At 42.8% G+C, this 14,148-nt stretch overlaps 1 protein-coding gene across 3 annotated transcripts in view; it reads right to left on the bottom strand.

The window, feature by feature from the left end:
- Nucleotides 1-14,148, bottom strand: part of slc23a1 (solute carrier family 23 member 1) — a 137,607-nt gene that overhangs the window by 27,367 nt on the left and 96,092 nt on the right. For all 3 annotated transcript variants that reach the window (XM_072590869.1, XM_072590866.1, XM_072590870.1), the window contains one exon: nucleotides 707-812. In XM_072590869.1, coding sequence (XP_072446970.1) covers nucleotides 707-812 — 106 coding nt within the window. The remainder of the gene's footprint in view (nucleotides 1-706; nucleotides 813-14,148) is intronic.

The following is a 14,148-nucleotide window of genomic DNA, read 5'->3' as shown; positions in this document are numbered from 1 at the left end:
GCTAAATGATTGGAGGGAACTCGGAGGCAGAGTCTTAATTGATTTGCTCCTGCAGGCAGAGTGCCTTGTGCTACAATAATCAGGTTCAGTAAATTGAAAATGTCAGTGACATCTTTAAAAGAAACAAGGGCTGTAAGATTCCATTCAGTTATGTGAAGACTCGATCGAACATAAAAGGCTTTAAAGTCACAAGCTGTACTTGATGTTAGATTTGAATTCTCTTACACTGTTTCCTCATAAACTTCAACAAACACCATTATTCTTGCCCAGAGCAATCAATTCAGATGTTGTATTCTACCAAAGTCAATAACTTTACCTATCTTCAAGAATCAAATATTCCAAAAACTGTTTATTGATAGTTGAAGTGAAAAATATGTTTTTTAAAAAAGAGACACTTTTCTAACATCTTGAAATTAAATGCCTACTACTGAGCATTTTCACCTTGCTGAACTACTGATAAACATTAAGTGGTCTACGCAAATAGTGAAATAAGGAAGGAGCAAAGCACAATAAATGCCCTTAACAGAGTTTGCATATACATTATTCAATTCGAATAACAGTGATGTACTGGTGCTGGTTAATGGATGGAGAAAAAAATGTCATGGGTGATTTGATGATTGGAAAAAAAGGATGCATTCAGTTGTGTGTGAGAGCACTTCTGGATGTATTAAAACAAAACAATAAAATGATGCAAGTAGAAATTTACTTTAGTTATCCCAAGGACCCCAATATTTGGGCTGGAGGATGTAGAACCATTTCCTGTTCCAAGTAATCCTGCAATGATACAAGATATTCCTTCAGTGAAGATCCCTCTGGAAGTTAAAAGGAGCACGCAAAGTTACAGTCAGTTTTGTTCGTACATAGAGATAGTATTAAAACTTTATAATACACTTTAAAAAAATGCATTTGATAACCTATTGAAGACTTTTGAACTCGTGTTGCTTAAATGTCACAAATATATATATCTGTCTTCTATTCTGGTAATCAATTTTTAGTATTGGGAAGTCTTGCATTCCCTTCAAGCCATCCCCTCCTCCAGCAACCAGGAGTATTCAACACTCTCCACCCGAGCATGTAGGGACCAGCAACATCCTCAGTGGCAATGGGTAGAAGCTGCAGTACCTCCTTGGAAAGGAATGGCTATAGACCTGGGCAGGCAATGTAAGCCTGAAACTGCTGGCACTCTCAAAATGACTTCCATAGTAGTCCAACACCATTTGCATGCTTTGGCTTCAGAGAATGCAGCAAACATGCAGGGTAATCACTGGGATTTATCTTGCTGTAATGCAGACACTAACATCATTTCTGTGTTCCTCAGGAGTGCCAAGCCTGCACCATTGGCATTTGCTACTTGTTTGACTCCCATGGTGGAGGTAGTTCTAGATTTGGCTGGTGTCAAGTCAGTAACTCTATCGCAGACAATGATACTGGAATGTAGTCACGAGATGATAAGAATCTCTTTGTTCATTGGCCTCCTCAATCAAGAGGTTGACAATACCAACACCTTACCCCAAATTCTACATATCACTGATGGGACAAAGCAGACTACTGATATAATGCAGAATTTTCACAGCTTCAGAGCAATATGGGCAATGGCAAGACTTGAGAGTAAGGATAGAAAAATAAGTTTCTTGAATTAGAGGAAAATGGTATAATTATCTACGTAAGGTTTCAATGGCCAGAGAAGAATCTCATTCGTGACCAGCAAAGGGGCCCATTTGTATGCATTAATACCCCATTTGTACCTAATCTCACTTCATATGTGTGTACTGTAGTTCTTATATTCCTAGGTAACAGAGAAACCAGACAGCACCTATTGCTGACATGAAATTCAGGACTATTACCTGATGGTTGTAGCTTACTGGTATCTCCGCTGGTCATCATGTTGGCCAGCATTCCCCAACATTTCAGGATGTGCTTCATGGGCAGTGATTGCCTGCACCCTCTGTCCAGAGGTTGGCATTGGCAAAGCACCAACCTCATGCCACCATCTTGGCACACATAGGGATGATCTTGTAATATAGTTCTGTAATTCACTACTGCACTTGGAGTTCACTGCTTTTTACATTGCAATCCCGTAGCCAAGGTGTTTGCATGCAAGGATAGGCATCCATCTCATACTTCAGAATCAGATCCACTCTGACCTCTTGGCTTACTTTAACACTCACTCACTGTGCATTTATTTGGATGCTCATACAGATCTCTGCCTTGCCTTTTAGCATATTTTCATTTCAATCAGAACATGCAGACTCACGCAGTTCTATCTTTCCTTGGTCAGAAAACCAAGTAGGTCATCATCTTTGCCAGTCATGATCGCTAAAGGCAGCAGACATGTTGCTACATGGCACCATGGTACGTCAATGGCTTATGCCAACAAGTAATGTGGCAAATGCTCTACTTGTGCTTAGGCAGGTGGGTTATGTTCAGGCCAGGGAGTCTGTGCACTGAGAGTCAACAGGGCTACCAGGTGTCATTGAGGTTGGTGGCCAAATTGAGAAGTCAAATTTAGACAGCATGCTGGGATACAGAAAGGTAAACCACTATGTAGGAGGCCAAATCAACAAGATGAGATATGGTAGAGAATGGGTGGGCATGAAGTACTGCATGGGTTGGTCATTTATGGTCACTATCACTCTGGCTTCAATGGTGGTGGAGGGGGGTGCATGATGGAGCAATGGGAAGGGGGAGACAGTACAGCACTATCTTGGATATTACTGAATTGTAGACTTGGGCTGATGCGATAACATGGGAAGATGAACAGTTACATTTTGAAAAATGTTGTCTGGCAGAAGCTCAAACCTCATGGGGCTGACAGGAAGAGTAAGACAAAAATGTTAAGAGGGATTGGTGTGAAGAGATGTGACATCACCTTCATTAACAGGTTGAGTTTGCAACTCCGCCTCTGCAGCTGTGATGCCTTCTATCTCCATTTGAATCACAAAATGAAACATGGCTGCTAACGCAACCAGAGTGGGTCAATTCATATTTTTGGCTGCAGGAGCAGGATCCACTTGTGTGTGAAGTGAGGCCCATCAAGTAGCAATTGCCTGAATCAGTCACTTGTGCAGGCTGAGTAAAAGACATCTCTTTTCACAGATAACTTTATGTTTGCTTTATAGAGTGACCGTCTATGTCAGTTACAAAATAAAAACAAAAAAGAACTGCAGATGCTATAAATCAGAAATAAAAACAGAAGTGGCTGAAAAAGTTCAGCAGGTCTGGCAGAATCTATTAAGGGAAATTGGAGTTAACATTTCAGGTCCAGAGGAAGGGTCACCTCCCCGAAACATGAACACTGATTTCTCTTCACAAATGCTGCCAGACCTGCTGGCTTTTTCCAGCAATTGGTTTTTATGTCAGTTACAAATCCTGTGCACAAGCAGTCCAGATCATGAAAGAAGCAAAATAATATGGATGCTGGAAATCAGAAGTAGAAACAAAAATGGTACAGAAACTCAACAGGTCTGACCGCATCTATGGAGAAAAAATGTGTTAATATTTTGAGTTTGCTGTGACTCATGTGAGCAATAGAGAGTCATTTCAAGCTCAAAAAGTTAACCCTTTCCTTCTTTACAGATGCTTTCAAATCACTGAGCTTCTCTAGCACTTTCCATTTCTAATCCAGACCATGATATTGATCAGAGCTGAAAATGTGTTGCTGGAAAGGCGCAGCAGGTCAGGCAACATCCAAGGAGCAGGCGAATTGACGTTTCGGGCATGAGCCCTTCTTCAGGAATGAGGAAAGTGTGCCAAGCAGGCTAAGATAAAAGGTACCTTTTATCTTAGCCTGCTTGGCACAGTTTCCTAATTCCTGAAGAAGGGCTCATGCCCAAAACGTCGATTCTCCTGCTCCTTGGATGCTGCCTGACCTGCTGCGCCTTTCCAGCAACACATTTTCAGCTCTGATCTCCAACATCTGCAGTCCTTACTTTCTCCTACATGATATTGATCATTACAGATGAAACCTAGTAATCTCTACAAAGCAAAAATAATTATTGGCAATCCATAATCCATAATTCATAAACACGCAGCAAGGTCCTTTAGGCTGCAAAAGGTCCCAGAGCTGCTTTCCAAACACATTAAACTGTAAGAATTTCACAGCAGGCCATTAAATGGAATGCTGCCTTACTTAAGAGAGGTCAAAGTGTGTAAAGAAGATGTCATTGTCAAATTCTGCAGGTGTAATCTCCTAGTGTATGCGAGTGTAAAGGTTAGTGTGGCATACATCTAAATAAGGGTTTCTGTGCTAAAAAGGTCCATATGGAAGTACCCCATTACCATTCTTGTCAGAGGCCTCCATGCCATACAATGTATCAAGAACTATAATAAACTGTTGTTTGTGTGCACATTACAAAGGTTCTGTTTTGCTTCCCAAATTTCCCTCATCAGGTCATCAGAACCACTATTTAAGATTCCAGGCATAGTAGCTGTTTTTATTACTGTGACCACAGCAGTATGAACAGCCAGAAAACGTTGAGGAGAAACCCAAGTCCAGGACCAGGAGCAATCTACAACAGGTGCCAAACAGCCTCAAAAATGAAGAAATTATATAAGGTGGTCATAGAGTCAAAGAGTAAGAGAGATGAACAGCACGGAAACACTCTTCGGTCCAACATGTCCATGCTGACCAGATATCCCAACTCATCTAGCACCCAGCCTATATCCCTCGAAACCCTTCCTATTCATATACCCATCCAGATGCCTTTTAAATGTTACAATTGTACTAGCCTCCACCACTTCCTCTGGCAACTCATTCCATACAGGTACTACCATCTGCATTAAAACGTTGCCCCTTAGGTCTTTTTTATATCTTTCCTCTCACCCTAAACCTATGCCCACTAGTTCTGGACATCCCCACCCCAGGGAAAAGACCTTGTCTATTTAGGCGAAAGTGAGGACTGCAGATGCTGGAGATCAGATCAAGATTAGAATGGTGCTGAAAAAACATAGCAGGATGAAAACATAGCTTTTGCCCGAAACATCAATTTTCCTGCTCCTCGGATGCTGCCTGACCTGCTGTGCTTTTCCAGCACCACTCTAATCTTGACCCTTGTCTATTTACCATATCCATGCCTCTCATGATTTTATAAACCCTGATAAGGTCACCCCCCAGTTTCCGACGCTCCAGTGAAAACAGCCTCAGCCTATTCCGATAGCTCAAATCCTCCCATCCTGGCAACATCCTTGTAAATCTTTACTGAACCCTTTCAAGTTTCACAACACCATTCCAATAGGAAGGAAACCAGAATTGTACGCAATATTCCAACAGTGGCCCAAACAATGTCCTGTACAGCTGTAACATGACCTCCTGACTCCTGTACTCTATACTCTAACCAATAAAGGGAAGCATACCAAACGCTGTCTTCACTATCCTATCTACCTGCGACTCCACTTTCAAGGAGCTATGAATCTGCACGCCAAGGTTTCTTTGTTCAGCAACACTCCCTAGGACCTTACCATTAAGTGTATAAGTCCTGCTAAGATTTGCTTTCCCAAAATGCAGCACCTCGCATTTATCTGAATTAAACTCCATCTGCCCCCTAAGTATGTGGAGAAAGTGCAAGATGCCACTGTCTTTCAGATGAGTGAGGCACAATGCTGTTGTTGAATGAGGATGCCCCATAAAGAACTGTTTCTCTATTAGGACATTCAAGTGCAGGATGCTGCAGACCTACACATGTAGCATTGAAAGCTCAATATCATAATGCAGCTGACTTCATCAACACAAAAAAATTCAATTCAGATAATGTCAAACTCATCTGTGATCATCACAATCATATCTTTGAAATCTGTGCTAGGTTGCTTGGGAGCTGCCATGACCCCTAAATCCTTAAGATCTCAGATTCCTGATCTTCTCAAAAAGGATTATCTAAAAGGATTGCCACTCAGAAATAGAACATAGAACATAGAACATAGAACATTACAGCGCAGTACAGACCCTTCGGCCCTCGATGTTGCGCCAACCTGTCATACCAATCTGATGCCCATCTAACCTACACTGTTCCATGTACAGCCATATGCTTGTCCAATGACGACTTAAATGTACTTAAAGTTGGCAAATCTACTACCGTTGCAGGCAAAGCATTCCATACCCTTACTACTCTCTGAGTAAAGAAACTACCTCTGACATCTGTCCTATATCTATCACCCCTCAATTTAAAGCTATGCACCCTTGTGCTCGCCGTCACCATTCTTGGAAAAAGGATCTCCCTGTCCACCCTATCTAACCCTCTGACTATCTTATATGTCGCTATAAAGTCACCTCTCAACCTTCTTCTCTCTAACGAAAACAGCCTCAAGTCCCTCAGCCTTTCCTCGTAAGACCTTCCCTCCATACCAGGCAACATCCTAGTAAATCTCCTCTGCACCCTTTCCAAAGCTTCCACATCCTTCTTATAATGCGGTGACCAGAACTGTACACAATACTCCAAGTGCAGCTGCACTAGGGTCTTGTACAGCTGCAGCATAACCCCACAGTTCCGGAACTCGATCCCTCTGTTAATAAAAGCTAAAACACTGTATGCATTCTTAACAACCCTGTCAACCTGGGTGGCAACTTTCAAGGGTCTGTGTACCTGGACATCGAGATCTCTCTACTCATCTACACTACCAGGAATCTTACCATTAGCCCAGTACTTTGCATTCGGTTACTCCAACCAAAATGAATCACCTCACTTCTCCGCATTAAACTCCATTTGCCACCTCTCAGCCCAGCTCTGAAGCTTATCTATGTCTCTCTGTAACCTACAACATCCTTTGTCACTATCCACCAACTCCACCAAATTTACTAACCCACCCTTCTACGCCCTCATCAAGGTCATTTATAAAAATGATGAACAGCAGTGGACCCAACACCGACCCTTGCGGTACACCACTAGTAACTGGACTCCGGGATGAACATTTCCCATCAACCACCCTCTGTCTTCTTGCAGCAAGCCAATTACTAATCTAAACTGCTATATCTCCCACAATTCCATTCCTCCACATTTTGTACAATAGCCTACTGTGGGGAACCTTATCGAATGCCTTGCTGAAATCCATATATACCACATCAACTGGTTTACTCTCATCTACCTGTTTGGTCACCTTTTGAAGAACTCAATAAGGTTTGTAAGGCACGACCTACCCTGCACAAAACCGTGCTGACTATCCCTAATCAAATTATTCTTTTCTAGATAATTATAAATCCTATCTCTTATAAAATTTTCCAACACTTTACCAACAACTGAAGTAAGGCTCATTGGTCCAGGATTGTCTCTACTCTCCTTCTTGAACAGGGGAACCACATTTGCTATCCTCCAGTCTTCTGGCACTTTTCCTGTAGACAATGATGATTTAAAGATCATTGCCAAAGGCTCGGCAATCTCCTCCCTGGCTTCCCAGAGGATCCTAGGATAAATCCATTCGGCCCAGGGGACTTATCTATTTTCACACTCTGCAGGATTTCTAATACCTCTTCCTTGTGAACCTCAATCCCACCTAATCTAGTAGCCTATATCTCAGTATTCTCCTCGACAACATTGTCATTTTCTAGAGTGAATACTATTGAAAAATATTCATTTACTGCTTCCCCTATCTCCTCTGACTCCACACACAACTTCCCACTACTATCCTTGATTGGCCCTAATCTTACTCTTGTCATTGTTTTATTCCTTAAGTACCTATAGAAAGCCTTAGGGTTTACCCTGATCCTATCCGCCAACAACTTCTCATGTCTCCTCCTGGCTCTTCTGAGTTCTCTCTTTAGGTCTTTCCTGGCTACCTTGTAACCCTCAAGTGCCCAAACTGAGCCTTCACATCTCATCCTAACATAAGCCTTCTTCTTCCTCTTGACCAGAGATTCCACTTCCTTCGTAAACCACAGCTCCCGTGCTCTACAACTTCCTTCCTGCCTGACAGGTACATATTTATCTAGGACCCAGTAGCTTTTCCTTGAATAAGCTCCACATTTCTAATGTGCCTATCCCCTGCAGTTTCCTTCCCCATCCTATGCTTCCTAAATCTTGCCTAATCGCATCGTAATTGCCTTTCGCCTAGCTGTAACTCTTGCCCAGTGGTGTGCACTTATCCCTTTCTATCACTCAAGTAAACATAACAGAATTGTGATCGCTATCACCAAAGTGCTCACCTACTTCCAAGTCTAACACCTGGCTGGATTCATTACCCAGTATCAAACCTAATGTGGCTTCGCCCCTTGTTGGCCTGTCTACATACTGTGTCAGGAAGCCCTTCTGCACATACTGGACAAAAACTGACGCATCTATAGTACTCATACTATCGTGTTCCCAGTCAATGTTTGGAAAGTTGAAGTCCCCTATGACAACTACCCTGTCTCTCTCACTCCTATCGAAAATCATCTTTGCTATCCTTTCCTCTACATCTCTGGAACTATTCGGAGGCCTACAGAAAACCCCCAATCAGGTGACTTCTCCTTTCCTGTTTCTAACTTCAGCCCATACTACCTCAGTTGACGAATCCCCAAATATCCTTTCTGCAACTGTAATACTGTCCTTGACCAACAATTCCACACCTCCCCCTCTTTTACCATCTTCTCTGTTCTTGCTGAAACAACTAAATCCTGGAACCTGCAACAACCATTCCTGTCCCTGCTCTAACCATGTCTCCGAAATGGCCACAACATCGAAGTTTCAGGTACCAACCCATGCTGCAAGTTCACCCACCTTGTTCTGGATGCTCCTGGCGTTGAAGTAGACACACCTCAAACCAACTTCTTGCTTGCCAGTGCCACCTTACGTCCCTGAAACTTGATTTTGGACCTCCCTACTCTCAACCTTTTCTATACTTGAACTACAATTTTGGTTCCCATCCCCCCGCTGGATTAGTTTAAACCCACTCTAATAACCTTAGCGAATTTCCCCCTCAGGAATGAGGGCTACCTTTTCCAACAATAGCAGTTACCCAATTTTTCAAAGAACTCAAGATACATTGCAGCCCATCCTGCTGTCAGAGTCATTGAGGGACAGACAAAAGGCTTCTTCAAGCTGATTTTCCATACTTGGCTAGGACTTGGTGCTTCTCACAGAGTTTGCCACATAATCCCAGCATCCCAGCATACTGTGCTCTGTATAATTGCAGCAGACAAGAAGGGGACATAATAGACAATGAGGAGCTGGGGGAGCAGCAGTAATCTTTCAAGGAGGAAGATGAAAGCAATGATCAGGAGAAACATTACTTTCACCATGATAGAGCACAGCAGTGACTGATGCAACAAGCCAGCCAGGATATATTTAACAATCATTTCCACTGGAAGTTGGATCATTTATTTACAATAAATGTGTTGATGATAGAACACAGCTTCTGGGGGCTCTATGTGTTCCTACCCCGACTGTGTGACAGTTTGCACCAGTGTCTCCTTGTGAGAAAGAAACAGCTGGAGTGAATCAAGGTCTTTCACCCCACTAAGGCTTTACACTTGATGCAGACCACCAATGGCTACAGTGACAAAGTGTAGGTCTGTATGTATTTCTGGCAGCCACTGAGCATTGTGTTGGACCTGGCTGTCTATGGCAGCCACCATCCTGTTCATGCAGAGAGCAGAATGCCACACTGTACAGATAGCATTAGTAGGCTTCTCTATCTTCAATGCAGTTTCCTGACTGTCTCTGACAAACTTGTCAGTTGCTCCTATGGCTGTTTATACATTTGCACAAACTTATTCATGGCTGATACCATATGCGATCTGTGGTTGTGCAGGTGTCTCCAAATGCCAGCATCCTGGGTATTGGCCTCCCCTGACCAGCTGCCAACACATGATAGCATGTTCACCAGAATGGGTTCCTGACTCTAATCTAGCAAGGTGTCAGCATCTGAGCTGGTGAAGGGTGCAAGGGATAACAGTTCCAATACAACCTCGGAGGGATCTGTGATTTCTTCCTCAGAGTTGGAGAAGGATGTTGTAGCCAGAGGCACAGCTTTTTTCTGGGAAGATGGCACTTAAATGCTGCTGGTGCTTGCAGAGATGAAAGGGAATGAGTTGCGCAAATTGACTACACTTGAAAGCAGCACCAAATATCATAAAGAGTCATACTTCGTTGACAGGATATCGAGGTCTCAATCATTTCCAGCTAATTCAAGTACTCTCTGATCATTTGGAGTGACCAGATAAATGTGGACCATGTCATCACCAGTTTTTGCCCTTTCTGCAAAATTGTAAATATATTTTCTCTTGCAATGAGACAAAAGGAGGGATTGAATGAGATAAAATGGCTAACACAGCTGTCAATATAGTTGCAGGAGAGGTGTTGATGTTTTCCAAGTGAAAACATATCACAGAGATTGGGAAGGCAGAGAGCCATTGAGGGAAGATACATACAGGGGGAGAGTGATAAACCACACACTTTGGTGGATGTGGATGTAATAGCAAAGTTAGAAACAGTATAAAGGGGCAGAAAGATGTTATGACATTCACTGTTGTGGAGGAGTGCCGACTGTCACTTATCTACTTCTTATGTTGCTGGACTTTCCTCTGGACTATGGAAATAGCATGGCCCTAGGGTTACGGTCTGGTACTGTGGGCTCTTCTGTAAGTCTGGAGGAAAGAGAATAGCCGTCCCCACCATCAGTGGAGTGCTAATTTACCTCAATCAGTTATACCACTGGAGATCCTCACACATTGGGACGATGAATATTGGCTTGCAGCATTTCAAATGGTGTATAGTTCAAGTTTAAATATATCACCAGCAAAATCAAAAGGTCCCAGCACCAGAAGTGCATCCATTGCTGTCGAGTGCACAATATTGTGAGAACGGTGACATGGGGGTGTGGTGCATCTCTCATGTGGTGACAACTTTAAAATTATGTGAGTAAACACACTGGAGCTTGGAGAGAGAAATCCTCCTTAAAACGTCCCAATTCAGCCCATATGATTTACTAATGACATCAACAGTCAAGTGCCAGACTCCAAGAAGAGACAGAGAGATAAAGACAGAAAATCAGTAGTCTATAACAGTAACGGTCCATTCTAATCCCGATCTCCAATGCATTATCATAGCCTCACAAGTTACACTACTTTGGATGCAGATTCAAGTTCCTTTGAAATAGGAGTTGAGATTTGCCACTCCAACCATTAAGTGGCATTGAATTTAAGACATCCACTCCCCTGTGAGTGAAAATGCTATTCCTGTTATCCCTGCTAATCTTCCTCTACCAATCATCCTAAAATTGGTTCGCCTTGGCAATTGACCTCCAAAAGGGGAAAACAGGTGTTCCCTCTTCACTCTATCTAAAGCCCTTATTACTTGAATCATATCAATTAGATAACACAGAGAGACTGAGAGAAGGAGACAGAAAACATATATATTTCAGTAATACACCTGTACTTCACTCAATCTAGTCTACTGCATTCATATCATCATATAGCAGGGAAACAGATCCTTGGTACAACTCTTCCATGCCAACCAAGTTTCCCAAGCTAAACTAGTTCCACTTTCCTATGTTTTTCGCAGTTCATAATTGTAGACTCCTCTACTTTGGAGTGTTGAAACATAGACTGGGTGATTACTTTGCGAAGCACCAACACTCTGTCTGCAAAAATGCATCTGAGCTTCTAGTGGCCAGCACTTTAATGTATTCCCTGGCTAACATTTCTGTCACAGATCTGTTGCAATGTTACAACGAGCTTCAGTGCAAACTCGAAGAACAGCATTTCAATTTCTGCTTAGAGACCCTGCAGCCTCAAGAACTCTAATTGAGTTCAATAACTTTGGAGCCTGATTCCAACCTTTCATGTTTTTTTTACCCACCCACACCAACTCCTGTTATGACATGGGGTGGTTTTTAGCACAGTCATGTATTCCCATGTACTCCTAGGCCTATTATCACGTGATATGGCTAGCATTCAGTACAGCCAACCCATTTTCTCATTCTTAGCACTTCTTATCTCTTAATCAGTTTTTCTTCTATCCTGGCTTGCTATCCATTATCTCCTTATTAATCCACCCCTTTCATACCTCTTTTTCTCTGGGTTCTGTGTCCCCCTCATCTGCTGATGTCTCCTCTTTCTGCCATCTCCCACCAACCCCCCCCCAACTTCAGCTTCCACATAAAAAACACTTTTTCCTCACTACTATCAGTTCTGATGAAGAGTCACCAGACTCAAAACATTAACACTGCTTTATTTCCACAGATCCTGCCAGACCTGTTGTGCTTCCCCAGCAATTTCTATTCTTGTATATCTCCTCCATACTCTCAAGAATAATGAAGACCTTTGTGTAATGTGGTAATGATAACTGTATACAAAGCTCAAGCTGTTGCCTAACCAGTGTCTTTTAAAGTTCCAGCATTACATCCCTACTTTTGTATTCAAATCCCATCTAATATAGAATATAGAAAAATACAGCACAGTACAGGCCCTTTGGCCCTCGATGTTGCGCCGATCCAAGCCCACCTAACCTACACTAGCCCACTATCCTCCATATGCCTATCCAATGCCTGTTTAAATGCCCATAAAGAGGGAGAGTCCACCACTGCTACTGGCAGGACATTCCATGAACTCACGACTCGCTGAGTAAAGAATCTACCCCTAACATCTGTCCGATACCTACCACCCCTTAATTTAAAGCTATGCCCCCTCGTAATAGCTGACTCCATATGTGGAAAAAGGTTCTCATGGTCAACCCTATCTAAACCCCTAATCATCTTGTACACCTCTATCAAGTCACCCCTAAACCTTCTTTTCTCCAATGAAAACAGCCCCAAGTGCCTCAGCCTTTCCTCATACGATCTTCCTACCATACCAGGCAACATCCTGGTAAACCTCTTCTGCACACGTTCCAGTGCCTCCACATCCTTCCTATAGTATGGCGACCAAAACTGCACACAATACCCCAGATGCGGCCGCACCAGAGTCTTATACAACTGCAACATGACCTCAGGACTCCGGAACTCATTTCCCCTACCAATAAAAGCCAGTACGCCATATGCCTTCTTCGCCACACTATTTACCTGGGTGGCAACTTTCAGAGATCTGTGTACACGGACACCAAGATCCCTCTGCTCATCCACACTACCAAGTATCCGACCATTAGCCCAGTACCGCATCTTTTTGTTACTCATACCAAAGTGAATCACCTCACACTTAGCTACATTGAACTCCATTTGCCACCTTTCTGCCCAGCTCTGCAACTTATCTATATCCCGCTGTAACCTGCCACATCCTTCCTCACTGTCAACAACTCCACCGACTTTCGTATCATCCGCAAACTTGCTCACCCAACCTTCTAGCCCCTCCTCCAGGTCATTTATAAAAATGTCAAACAGCAATGATCCCAAAACAAATCCTTGTGGAACACCGCTAGTAACTGCACTCCAAGATGAACCTGCACCATCAACTACTACCCTCTGTCTTCTTCCAGCCAGCCAACTCCTAATCCAAACCTCCAACTCACCCTCAATGCCATATTTTTTGCAGTAGCCTACCATGGGGAACCTTATCAAATGCCTTACTAAAATCCATATACACCACATCTACTGCTTTACCCTCGTCCACCTCCTTAGTCACCTTCTCAAAGAATTCAATAAGGTTTGTGAGGCATGATCTGCCCTTCACAAAACCATGCTAACTATCCTTAATCACATTATTCCTATCCAGATGTTCATAAATCCTATCCCTTACAATTCTCTCTAAGACTTTGCCCATAACAGAAGTGAGGCTCACCGACCTATTGTTACTAGGGTTATCCCTACTCCCCATGAAAGAAAGTAACTCACATGCTGTCTTTACCACCTTATCTAGCTGCTCTGTTACCTTCAGGGACCTATGGTCATGCATTCCAAGGTCTCTCACTTTGTCTATCCCTCTCAATACTTGCCTGTTTATTATATATCCTCGTGCTTTGTTTGCACTCGCTGAATACATAATGTTGCATTTTGCAGACAATTTCCATTTGCTACTTTCCTGCCCAAGAAACTATTAATGTCAACTGCAGTGAACAGCCATCCCTTCATTATGAAATACATGGACAATTTTTGTTGCATCCACAAATTTACCACCAATATTTCTTACATGGAGGCCTAAATCATTAACATATCATAAACCGTAAGGGGTACACATGATATTCCTGAGGAATACGACTGGAAACAACTTGCCATTGACCATTACCTATTGTTTCCACTCACTGAGCCAATTTT

The sequence above is a fragment of the Chiloscyllium punctatum genome, chromosome 20 (assembly GCF_047496795.1).
Source record: "Chiloscyllium punctatum isolate Juve2018m chromosome 20, sChiPun1.3, whole genome shotgun sequence".
Taxonomy (NCBI): Eukaryota; Metazoa; Chordata; class Chondrichthyes; order Orectolobiformes; family Hemiscylliidae; genus Chiloscyllium; species Chiloscyllium punctatum.
Note: the sequence above shows the minus strand (reverse complement) of the source record. Positions and strands in the feature narration are given on the sequence as shown.